This window comes from Drosophila mauritiana, chromosome 2L (assembly GCF_004382145.1).
Source record: "Drosophila mauritiana strain mau12 chromosome 2L, ASM438214v1, whole genome shotgun sequence".
Lineage (NCBI taxonomy): Eukaryota > Metazoa > Arthropoda > Insecta > Diptera > Drosophilidae > Drosophila > Drosophila mauritiana.
This window is the reverse complement of record NC_046667.1, coordinates 21088536-21100689: the sequence shown is the minus strand read 5'-3', so window position 1 is coordinate 21100689 and position 12154 is coordinate 21088536. Positions and strand designations below refer to the sequence as shown.

The 12154-nt window shown below is 36.5% G+C and overlaps 1 protein-coding gene across 6 annotated transcripts in view; it reads left to right on the top strand.

The window, feature by feature from the left end:
* LOC117151026 (intraflagellar transport protein 88 homolog) overlaps positions 1-12154 on the top strand; it is a 31934-nt gene that overhangs the window by 2476 nt on the left and 17304 nt on the right. For 3 of the 6 annotated variants that reach the window (XM_033318238.1, XM_033318237.1, XM_033318235.1), the window contains exons 1-2: positions 11486-11781; positions 11834-12030. The exons of 1 other annotated variant lie outside the window; for it this stretch is intronic. In XM_033318238.1, the coding sequence (XP_033174129.1) occupies positions 11653-11781; positions 11834-12030 (326 nt within the window). In that variant the 5' untranslated portion in view covers positions 11486-11652. Of the gene's footprint in view, positions 1-11470; positions 11782-11833; positions 12031-12154 lie in introns of those variants that run through there. 2 more of the 6 variants (XM_033318240.1, XM_033318236.1) reach the window with 2 other exon arrangements.

Here is a 12154-nt window from a genome sequence, read left to right as displayed (position 1 = left end):
AGATCGAGGTCTTCTTATCTACTGACTAAAAATAAAGCTAAGCTCAGACAAAAAGCTTAGCGCCATGTGTATTCTAACATAACTTAATCTAATAAGAGGGTATGTAAGGGTATACATGACTCCCCCAGCGTAAGTTTCAAGTATGTGGTTGAAATTATTTCATTAAGTAATACATATGTAAATAATAGGAGTACAGAAATGTTAGGTTTCACAATCTTCATTTTGATATTTATATTTCCGTTTCACCTGATCCTTATAGATTTTTCGTTTATTGTCTTTATTATTAATCAAGTAGTTACCGTATTGAGTGTAATTACTTATTTCTTTATATTTTGGATTTGATTTTCCTACTTGATTATTTTTTACAAATATATTTGAGAAGTTTGACTCGTTTATGTTATCCTGTTTTGCATTTAAAGTTTGTTTGTTTCTTACTAGCTTTTCGGATAGTTTAGAGATGTCTTCGTGACAAAGTATATTATTAAATAAATCTATCGGTCTAATATTTGTGGTTGAATGAATTGTGTTATTATAGCAAACAATTGCTTTATAAACATTTTCTTGAATAGTGTCAAAATTGTTTGGATCAGCATTATACAATCGCATATGTTCATTTAGGGTTAAGTGCAATCTTTCCACATCAGAGTTTCCAGTTTTCTTATAAGGAGTTGTAAAGTGTATATCTATGTTATTTTCGAGGAGAAATTGCTTAATTACGACAATATCGAATTCGTTATCAGTTACAATCTTTTTCGGCTTTCCTAAGTATTGAATTCTTAATTTGATTGCGTTAAGCAAAGAAATCCAAGATCTGTCTTTAATATGTTGAGCAGTGGCATATTTAGACATTTTGTCAATTGATGTAACGTACATAATGTTTCTTTTAGGATACCAGATGTCTATGTGAATTATATCGTTTATTTTATCTGGCGTTTCTGTAATATTAAAATTATATTTTATAGGTTGTCTATCATATTTGGCTAAATTACAAATTTTACAATTGTTAATATAATTTTGAATAAACTTTTGCATTTTTGGATAATAGTATTTTTCTCTTATAGATATAAAAATTTCGTTAATGCCTCTGTGATTATTCTTTATGTGTTCGTTTTCGATAATCTTCAGGAGTTTTTCTTTATCATTTATGTCTTCTAACAATGTACCTGACTTTAGAATTCTTAAATTTTTATTACTTGAAAAATACTGCCTATAAATTTCTTGAAATTTTACAAATAAACTTAAATTTTCACAAAATATTACAACTAAGCCTTTTTCTGGCAGTTTCTCTTGCATGAACTTAAGCATATTTTCCTGATTTCCGCTTGATTTAAAGATATGTCGTATTTTCTTGTTATGCAAAATTTTGAAGGTACTTAAATCGCTTTCCGCTTCTATTATTTGTATTTGGATTTTAAAAACGTTTAGACAATTAGTTGTAATACTAATAAAATTAAGATCGTCTGAGTCCGCACTGTGAATAGTTTCCAAATCGTCAATATCGTTGGCAAATATATGAATTAGATCTTTCGAGAAATCTTCATTTATAATTTTTGTCTTAGGCGTAACTTCCGGTAATGTGTTAGTGTTCTCTAGCATAAATATATCTAAGTTATTAATTTCTATATTTGTTTGGGCATTTTTATCATACTCTTCTGTTGATGCTTTGACAATTCTGCTAAGTCCGTCTGCTAAAGCGTTTTCTTTACCTTTTATAAATGTTATGTCAAAATCAAACTCGTTTAATTGCATTTTCCAACGTTGTAACTTTAGGTTGGGTTTCTTTAGATTATTAAGCCAAACTAGGGGTCTATGGTCGGTTTTAATTATAAACTTTCTTCCATAAATATAATATCATATTTAAAGAATTTTGTTGACCAATAGATTGCAAGAAGCTCTTTTTCTATTGTACTGTAATTAAGTTCATGATTTTTAAGAGAACGACTAGCATAAGAAATTACTTTATTATCTTGCATGAGCACGGCGCCTAATGCATAGTTACTTGCGTCTGTAACTATCGTGAATTGTTTGTTAAAATCTGGGTAAACGACTATCGGATCGCTTGTTATTAGGATTTTTAGTTTTTGAAAAGCTTCTACGTATTCTTGATCATGTGTGTTTATTTTAGAATTTTTCTTTAAGTATTTTATTAAGGGCTGGGCAATTTTGGAGTAGTCTTTTATGTAGCGCCTCAAATAACCTGTGATGCCTAGAAAACTTTTAATTTGTTTCTGGTTTGTCGGTAAATTTATCTTACAAATTGCGTCAATTTTCTTCTGACTTGGCTTTAGACCTTCTGAATTAATGGTATGTCCGAGAAATTCAATCTCCTCTCTGGCAAACTCGCATTTGTCTGATTGGAGTTTTAAATTTGCCTTAGATATACAGCTGAAGATACAGCTTAAATGATTGACGTGTTCCCCTATATTCTTAGAAAATATAAGGATGTCATCCATGTAAACAATGCAAAATTGTCCGGTATAGGGGCTAAGGATATTATTCATTAGCCTTTGAAATGTTGAAGGTGCGTTCCGTAGTCCGAAAGGCATACGAAGGAACTCGTAATGGCCACTGGTTGTTGAAAAGGCTGTTTTGTGCACATCTTTGTTGTCCATTTCTATCTGATAGAAACCTTTTGCAAGGTCTAAAGTTGAAAAAATTTTACAGTCGCCCAATTTGTCGAAAATCTCGTCTATATTTGGGATCGGGAATCGATCTTCAATGGTTTCCTTATTAAGTTTACGGTAGTCTACGACGAGCCGCCACTTTTGCTTATTGGACTGGTCCATTTTTTTCTGAACAACCCACAAAGGACTATTATATGGGCTTTTAGAGTGTCTTATAATTCCTTGATCTAACATTTCTGCTATTTGCCGGTTAACTTCGTCTTTGTGAATTTCTGGGTATTTGTATGTTTTCGAATAAATGGGAAGATCATTCTTTGTAATAATCCTGTGTTTGATTTCACTTGTGAAACTTAGGTCTTGGCCTTCTTTGTAAAAAATATGTTCGAATTTTTGTATAAGCTCATTTATTGAGGATCTGGCCTGTGGACAAATTAAGTTCATTGGAATTAAGTTATGTATGCCAAGATCCAAGTGGTTTTCCTGAACTAAAAGATCTAAATAAACATTATTGAGTTGAATCTTTTTGTTTGAGTAATCGATGACTGCATGCAAGTCATTAAGTATGTTACAGCCAATTAGCCCATCGAAATAGTTGTGAAAATTATACTCTAGAAATTCACAAATATAACCTTCAGCTTCAAATTCTGGAAACCTGCATAATTTTCCTATTTTAATTTTGTTTCCCATTGCTTTTACTTCTATGTCAATGTCTGTTTTCCACTTCGGGTGACACAAATTATCATTTATTACACTGAATTCTGCTCCAGTGTCAATAATAAATAATAATGGCCTCTTTTTACCTTGAACTTCTATATATGGTATTCGTCTTGATCCTCTATCTGAAAATTTACACTTGATTGATTAATATCCATTGGCTCGAAACTACGCCTGCTTTGCTCAGAGCTTTGCACATTTCGACTATTTGTTGAGACTCGAGCAGAATTAGAAGTTGAGCTATTATTCGATTGATATTGATATCCCTGCCTTCTATTATTTACCCTAGGCGTACCTTCAGTTCTTGAATTTTCTTGTTGTTCAACATTATTTTGTTGAAACCTATTGGCTTCATCAAGGCTTCTTTCTGTAACGACTGGTTCGTTTACATTTCTATTATCATTACTGAAATTGGTTCTGAAGTTGGGTTTATTGTACCTATTATTTCTTCGAATTGGTCCGTATAATGTGTAGCTTTGATGCCGAGCATCTTCAATGATTTTATAGGCATCCTCTACGGAATTTGGGTTTCTCGCGAATATTAACGTTTTTGTAGGTTCAGGCAAGTTGTCTCTAAAAACGCGGAGTGCAATTCGGTTCACTTCTAATGTGGTGTATGTTTTGTCGTCATGGATCAGTATCCGGTTGTGTACCCTATTCGAAATTTCATTAATTTTGTTATAATATTCTTCTATAGTTGATTCCACTCGACACAATTTTAACATATCCATTAAGACATCGCTTGTTTCTTTTTCCCCGAAATTTTTCAGAATTACACGTTTAAAACTTTCCCACTCTGTCATATTTCCATGCCTATGAATCACTGGCCTGCATAATCCCACAAATTTATTTTTTATAAAGCCAAACAAAATATTTTTTGTATTCGTGTCGAAAACATCAAAAGAAGGAAGGATATTTTCTATTTGTGTAATTAAATCTGGCAATTGATTTGTATCAGTACCATCAAAATTTTGTATTAACTTGATGCAGTTCATTGTTGAGTTAAATGCGGCTAAGCTATTTTCGTTCATTTTAGATTTCTTTGTTTTCTCTCGAGGTTCGCAAGTATTAATAGTTAGCTTTTAGTTTCTTATCTTAGCTAGTATAAAGAGCTTTGTCGAAGAAAAAAAATTTTATCAGCTTAAGTTCTTCTTCTCCAGGTTGGGTTTCGTCACTCCGTACATGCAGGTGTTCCAAAGCTTTCCAGTTATGTTTTATGTTCCTCTTTATACTCGGCCACGTGCATTGGTTAACGTATTGAAGATTTCCGGACTTAAATTACATAAGAACAGCTTACTGTGGTTCCGATTGAATTTCTTGACGTATGGCTGGTTTCCTTATTTTTTCTGTGTTGATCCTCGTCGCCAGTTATGTGGAAGGTTGATAGGGCCTTCCGAGCAGAGACCGTTGTGTCCAAAAGATCGTTGCCTCCAGAAACGACTTCGTTGTCGTCTGTAGGTTGAAAGTTGAACTCCTCAGTTAAGCACCCATCGACTTCTTTGTCGATTAAAGAGGGGTTAAAACAAAACGAAAGGTTTCGCTTAACAAATTGAGGGTTTATTCAATGATGTGTACAGATCGAGGTCTTCTTATCTACTGACTAAAAATAAAGCTAAGCTCAGACAAAAAGCTTAGCGCCATGTGTATTCTAACATAACTTAATCTAATAAGAGGGTATGTAAGGGTATACATGACTATATTATCTACAAATTGTATAACGATGAATTGTCCTTGGATTTGGCCAAAACTTACGAAATACGGGCTGGAACTCTATACCGAGAAGTTCAAAGAAATGGATAGACTCGATGTCTGCCCATAATCCCAAAGCAGTTTAGGTGGTCCGCTGTCAACAACGTACAGGAGTCAATTATGCATCTCGGGTGGGAGAAAACTCTTGAGAAAATGTACGAGTTCTTTTGGTTCAATAAAATTTCTAAAAATGTTCGCCAATTTGTGGACAACTGTATCACTTGTAGATTGTCAAAACCTCCGTCTGGCAAAATGCAATCGAACTGCATCCCATTCCTAAAATCGACATCCCAAGGCATACGGTTCATATGGATATTACACTTAGCGGAAAAAGCGAGCAGAAAAAGTATATAATTGTGTTGATGACGCATTTACAAAATTTGTCTATCTCTCTCAAGTTAGACACTGATAGTTCAATAAGGCAGTGAGGTATGTAGGATATGATTTAAATATGGACGCGGCAGCAGCTACCTGCCCGCAAACTCCTCCGCCTGCACCGTTGTTGCAAGGGGATGTCAACGTGGCACGTTGCTGCTCACGTAGTTGCTGAAGTGTGTTGCGGCGAGTTGCTGCCCACAACACAGTCACCTCGTTGACGCCTCTGTAGCTGTGGTGTGGTACAGAGTGCGGATCAGGACCAGGTGGTGGCCCCGATCGGTGACTATAGCTGAAGTGAACAAGTGGTTGCTGAATGTGTGTTGCGGCACGTTGATGCTCACAACACAGTCACCTCGTTGTCGCCTCTGTAGCTGCGGTGTGGTGCAGAGTGCGGATCGGGATCAGGTGGTGTTCACGATCGGTGACTATAGCTGAAGTGACCAACTGGAATAAGCCGGTAGCAGGGTCGTAGCTCCGACTTGATATTCACGGCAGGTATTTTACGATAACGTCACTTTATTTCGGGTGTCAGATCAGAACTAAATAATACAAATAGAGAAAGCTTAACATTACCCTATCTCGCGCAGATCACAGCCGCCGACCAGCATCCGAAGTATAGCTTCGTGTGTCGTTCGTCTTCACACGCAGCTTTTCCTGATGTTACTTGTTAACTTGTACATATGTTATATCGTTATTTGGTGTCCCCTCCCGACTTATCGTTGATCAAGGTCATTGTTTTCCTAGTTCAGCATTCCGTGATTTCTGCTCAGCACAGAAAATGGATTTATATTTAATTGCCACAGGTGCTAGTCGTGCCCATGCAATGGCCAAGTGGAGGGAGTCATGAGTATTCTAAAGTCCATGCTGACCGCGGCTTAAACTGACCCAGGATCTTGGCAGGATTCTTAAGATGAGATTAAGATCGCCTTTAATAGTACACCCAATAGAGTTACTAAAGTCAGTTCATTAGAGATACTTATTGGCAAAAAAGTAAGGCCATTTGGTCTTACACCTCTTTTAAATTAAGAAAATATTGTCAATGTTGGCTCAGTTAGAAAAATGGCAAAACGTAACATGTAAAAGAATGCCAAAATTGATAAAGCTAGATTAGATAAAAATAAAGCTTCTATTGTAGGACACAAGGTAGGAGACCGTGTTTTGCTTAAATATGAAGAGCGTCATCATACCAAACTAGATCCTAAGTTAAAAGGTCCATTTGTAGTGGCCGAAGTATTACCAGGAGATCGATATAAACTCAATGCATTAAATAATAACCGAACTTATAAATATTCTCAGGAAACTTTGCGATGTATGCCTGAGAAGAGGATTACCACAGTGTTTAAAGATGAATGCGCAGAAGATGCCAGTGATCAAGACAGTGAGGGCTGTGATCTTGAAATTGCCTAAGAATTCGTAAACCTCCGGACCTATTCTAAATGGGACTTTCTCTACCTCATGGGTGCCCGAGTTTTGTGGTTCGCCATTTTGTTAAGTTTAAATTTAAGTTTGTGTGTGAAGAAGATAAAATTATGATTGATTGATTGAAAGTTGTTGGTAATCCGGATCTCATGGCTTAATTGTAATAAATGAAATGTTTTAAATATTAGTATTGGTTTGTTTTAAAGTAATAAAGAATGAAAATAACTTTATAATTTGAAAAAAAGGGTTATGATAAATTAAAACCGATGATCGATATTAAGGGATTGCTGGCACACCAGGACGTGGAAGGAAGGCCGTGTCGTAGATCATTTAAATTTAACAACAATTCTAGCAATTGCGTGTTTCTGCTTGGCACGCGCCACCGTTAGTGTTTCTGCCGAACGTAGTCCGGTCGCGGGTAGGAGCGGGTGGAAGTAGATGTCTGCACGAATAACGGGAAGGGTACAAAAAAATTGAGTGTGCATTAGTATTGGTGTATGAGGACTAGAATATGTCTCCAAAATGTGTTGGAATTGCGTGTAGAGTTATGAAGTACTCATAATTCTGATTTTGTGAAAAGTGATTGAGTCAGTGAGTTTTTGATCATTACGCATAACAGACATGCCTCGCTAACGCGCAAGAAAACGTTGCGCAGACAATAGCGAGAGTAGTGAAGAGGAAGAAGGGCATCCTGAGCACTCTTCGACATATTCAACACCTTTTAGTTTGAACTTCTTCCGGTGAGTTTATCCAGTACAATCGCCCCCGCGCCAAGTACTCTCATGTGAGATACCGATGGTTTCTTGCCCGACCACGCCTCGTACTGCGTCACTGCAGGCAAGGTTGACGTCTCAGATCGATTTCGCAGATAGGCAGCCGTGTTAATAGCCTCTGCCCAAAACATCTCATCAACAGACGCATAAACTAGCATGCTCCGCTAGTTCTCCACCATCACATACCTTCCTTCTTTCGCCTTCTTCGAGTAATTTGACTTTGTATGCTACCGCATACAATTTGCCATAATTCAGTATGTGCCAAAACGCTTTCCATTTGAAAAGCCTATAATTGTCATCGTCCAGCTTTTCCATGGCGAACATTCCCGAATTCATTTTAAGCATCCCTTGTCCAGAAAGTCCAGAATAATCGCGCAGAATAATTCACTTTCACAAGATTTGCTAAAAACACTTTATTTTTCACACACCGAGTCTAGCAATACATATATCTACCGACAAATTATTCAATTTCACACACACTCTTTTTTACACGTTTCTTGGGCCCATAACCTGTTCGAGGTCAATTTATAAGGAAATGTAAGAATTTTTATTTGATATATAGTATATGTATTATAACTTCATTCGACTACGGATTACGACTTAAGGATCGACTACACAGAAGCGAAGTTCTAGTCAGGGGTTGCCAGACGTAATTTAAAAGTGGACATGCAGCGTTGCCAGTAATATTAATATTATTTTCCCATTTGGAAAGATTTCAAAATAAAATCTAGTTTACTAATGACTTTTTAAAAATTTTCCCGATAGATACACAAGGATAAAACTTGTTGAAAAGAGTGGAACATATAGAATTAAGCAACACCGATACAATAGTCTATAATTTCTTGATCAGGATCACTAGCCGAAACGGTTTGACGATGTCTGCCCGTGTGAACGGTACGCTGTTAAACGTTGTTTAAAGTTCTCCGTCAGAACTTTACTAGCTGAGTATTTGGTATCTGTTATTTCGGGAACTCAACAATACATTCTCTCTTGTTGTTGCTTAAAGTTTGCATTACAAATTCTAAAGAGGTATCGTGCACGTTGATACTACGCCTATGAATGTAAGCCTTGGTACCAGTAATTGCTAATTTGCTCAATAAATTCATAAATATACTCACTGGCCGAGTCGATTTGGCCAGGTCCGTCTGTATGCCCGTCCGTATGAACGTCGAGATTATAGAAAATATAAAAGTTAGTTGAGACTTGCATGAAGATTCCGGAGCCACAAACGCAGTGAAAGAGTGTTTTTAAATGTAGTTACGCCCAATCTAACGCCCCCAAATAGCCAACACTTTTAAGAAATGTTTTGATATTTTTATACCCGTTACTCATGCAGATTCTGGAGGTATAGACGCAAGTTTGTTGACCCATGCTGCCACGCCTACTCTATCGTCCACAAACCGCCTAAAGCAGTCATGCCTACACTTTTGAAATATGTTTTTATTTATTTTTCGTTTTATTGCCAATCTTTATCTTGCCAATTTCTATCTACAAAACGCGGAGAATGCTATAGCTAAAGTTTTCGAAAAAAAATATGTCTTGGATGTCTAAGTGTATAATTGTGATGTTTCTAAATATTTTTTTAAAATGATGTCTTGGTATTTTATTTCTTCTAAGCTTGGGACTTATAGAATGTACAAAAGTGTTGTTTTATTTTGTAGAATAGAGACTTCGGAAAACCTAATTTTTCTCGTTATCTCAGAAAAATGATACCATTTCGCATTCACATTAGCTGAGTAACGGGTATCTGATAGTCGGGGAACTCGACTATAGAATTCGCTCTTGTTTTCCAATAAAATATATACCTGATCCTACGTGTTTTATACTGTTCAACCAAAGACACTAGAATAACATAAAGACATCAGATTAGTTCATTTTCGACCCCTTATAATTGGAGATAAAGATAATATTTCGATACATTTTCCTAAACCTAATCCTTAAACTAAAAATTACGTTATTTACGTTAAGGAAATCTCTTATTGAGTAGTTTTGCTTATCCACGACAAAATAAAGGAAAAATAATTAAGATAGGAATGCAAATATTAGTATTTAAGTTTACATTACTACTTTTTTTATTTGGCTTACTTTACATTCGAATTATGTATGATTAATTGATATTTAAACTTTAAACTTCTTTAAATAAAGAGATCTAGATATACGATTAATTAGGGCAAGGTATTTTTAGCACACTATTTAGAAATATCTAACTTTATATATGCATGTGTGTTTTTATTATTTTTGTTTGTTCACGCTAAGCCGTACTTACGCACTTTCCATCGATGTCAGCAGGCCTGATGACTGTTGATGATCTGCTGTATGTATTAATATAAATTGGGAAAATCACATATATATATTTGCCAGATCTCCCACAAGTTAAGCTAAATTAGAATCGTAGAGGTTTATGAGTAAATATTTTTAGGCAAAATTAACACATATATGAAAAACTATTCTAAAGATACTCAAGACTGGACACGATCATTCGTGTTGTGGCTGCTTCAGGTTCGCAGCATACGCAGCGGCAAAACCAGCAGCCTGGGGCTCGTGTTGTGCACAAATATTCTCGGAATGCGCACGGATGAAGAAGAAGTGACACTGATTCGATGTGTGCGATGAAAACGAAGAAAAGATGCACACCAAGCTGATGTGTGCATAAAATGGGTGCACGGCGATCTGCTCCTTGCTTGCGGCAATGAAGAGTAGAAAAAGAACGCCAACTCGGGGGGTGACCTGCGATCTGCATTTGGTTGGCAGCAGAAAAGGACAAGCCCACTACACCACACCACAAGCACTAAGACTTCTACCTCCAAATGTGGGACCGGCAGCGGCGCAGTTAAAGTTAGATCACGATTTGAACTATCACTTGGCAGTATTTGCCTTGAAAAACTCTTATCCGGTCTACACGATGCTCGTGGATTTATAAACTGCCCTCGATCACGCCTTCCCGAAAAGAGAACGGAAGTATGCAAATCAAGTGTGACCGTAGCTTTCTACAATCCTACTCGGGAATTTTGTGGTATTTTATAGGGCAGTATTCAATTTTGCCAAGATTTGAATTTGGCTATAATGGTTCGTTACCAAATGAGTGTGATAGCACATATAAGGTTGCCATTTTGGCTCGACTCCCACAGTTTTTACTCACACAAGCAAGCAAATTCTATTTTTAGATTTCTTATACTCTTAGCGTAAGCGAGCGGAAAGAGAGCACATTTTGCCTTCACCAAAAAAGTGGCTGCATAGTGCCAAACCAATGTATAGCCCTTACGCATCTTGTTATTCTAGTGTCTTTGGTTCAACACAACACTCTACGAGTAACGTGTATAAAAAGAACACGTAGGCAGTTGTAAACACTATATTGGTAAACTTGTTTTCAACGCCGCCAATAAAAAATGAAAACCATTTTCAAGCGGCAAGCCCCATAATTATACCTTTAATTCGCAAAGTAAAAGGTTATACTAGATTCGTATACATATAACAGGCAGAAGAATCATTTTCTGACCATATAATGTTTATACATATATGCTTGATCAGGATCATTAGCCGAGTCGATCTGGCCAGGCCATAAGAACATCGAGATCTCAGGAACCATAAAAGGTAGAGATGTGAGATTAAACAAAAAGTTTTCAGAGACATAGACGCAGCTAGATTGTTGATCATGTTGCCACTCCCACTCTAACGCCTAGATAAAATTTGTATAATAAAATATTCACAATTGAAATTGAGTCTTATATTTTGTATTTAATCAGACAACATTTAACTTAACTTATTCAAACTTTTATAAAAATATCTTAGGATCGAATAACATAAACCAAAATGATTTGATTAAATAAATACCGCAACCTTCTTACATTATACACTGAATTGGTATTTATTCACCTCTTTTACGCATATGCTGCTTATACGTGATCACCAAGGCAACTCAACCAAAACAAAGACCAACCCCCAAAAGCGTTCATATTGATTAGAACACTATACGCGTATAATACGTTGTGACAAAAATGACTTCTAAAATCAGTACTAACGGAACGCAAAGATTACCGGAGCCTGTTTCCGAACATGAAGCAGTTCCGCCTCCCCCACCCACGGCGGCGGGCAGACCCAGACCCCCGACCTCGCAGCTTTTTTCAGTGAGTTTTGAAAATAAAAATTCTACTACGCTGTGTAATTTCTGTAATTCAGCGCGGCAATCTGGCAAGCAGTAGGGCAACCGGAGGCGAAAAATCAGGTCTTGCAAGACCATCAACAGCAGTCCGGGCTGTGGGCTACGCTGCTAATTACGGGTCTGCTCATCAAAGGTTCGAACAATTTTTCCTGGAGAAGGCAAAGCAACAAACGCTCTCGTCAAGAGTCGCTGTGGATGCCATGAAGGATGTAAAGTGAGTAAACATTTTCAGAAAAGGGTTGCATCAAAGGGGTTGTGTAAAAAAATTTAAATGAATAGAGAAATAAGAAAAATCAATAATTATTTATTCAAAACATGAGAGTCGAGATCTCAGACTT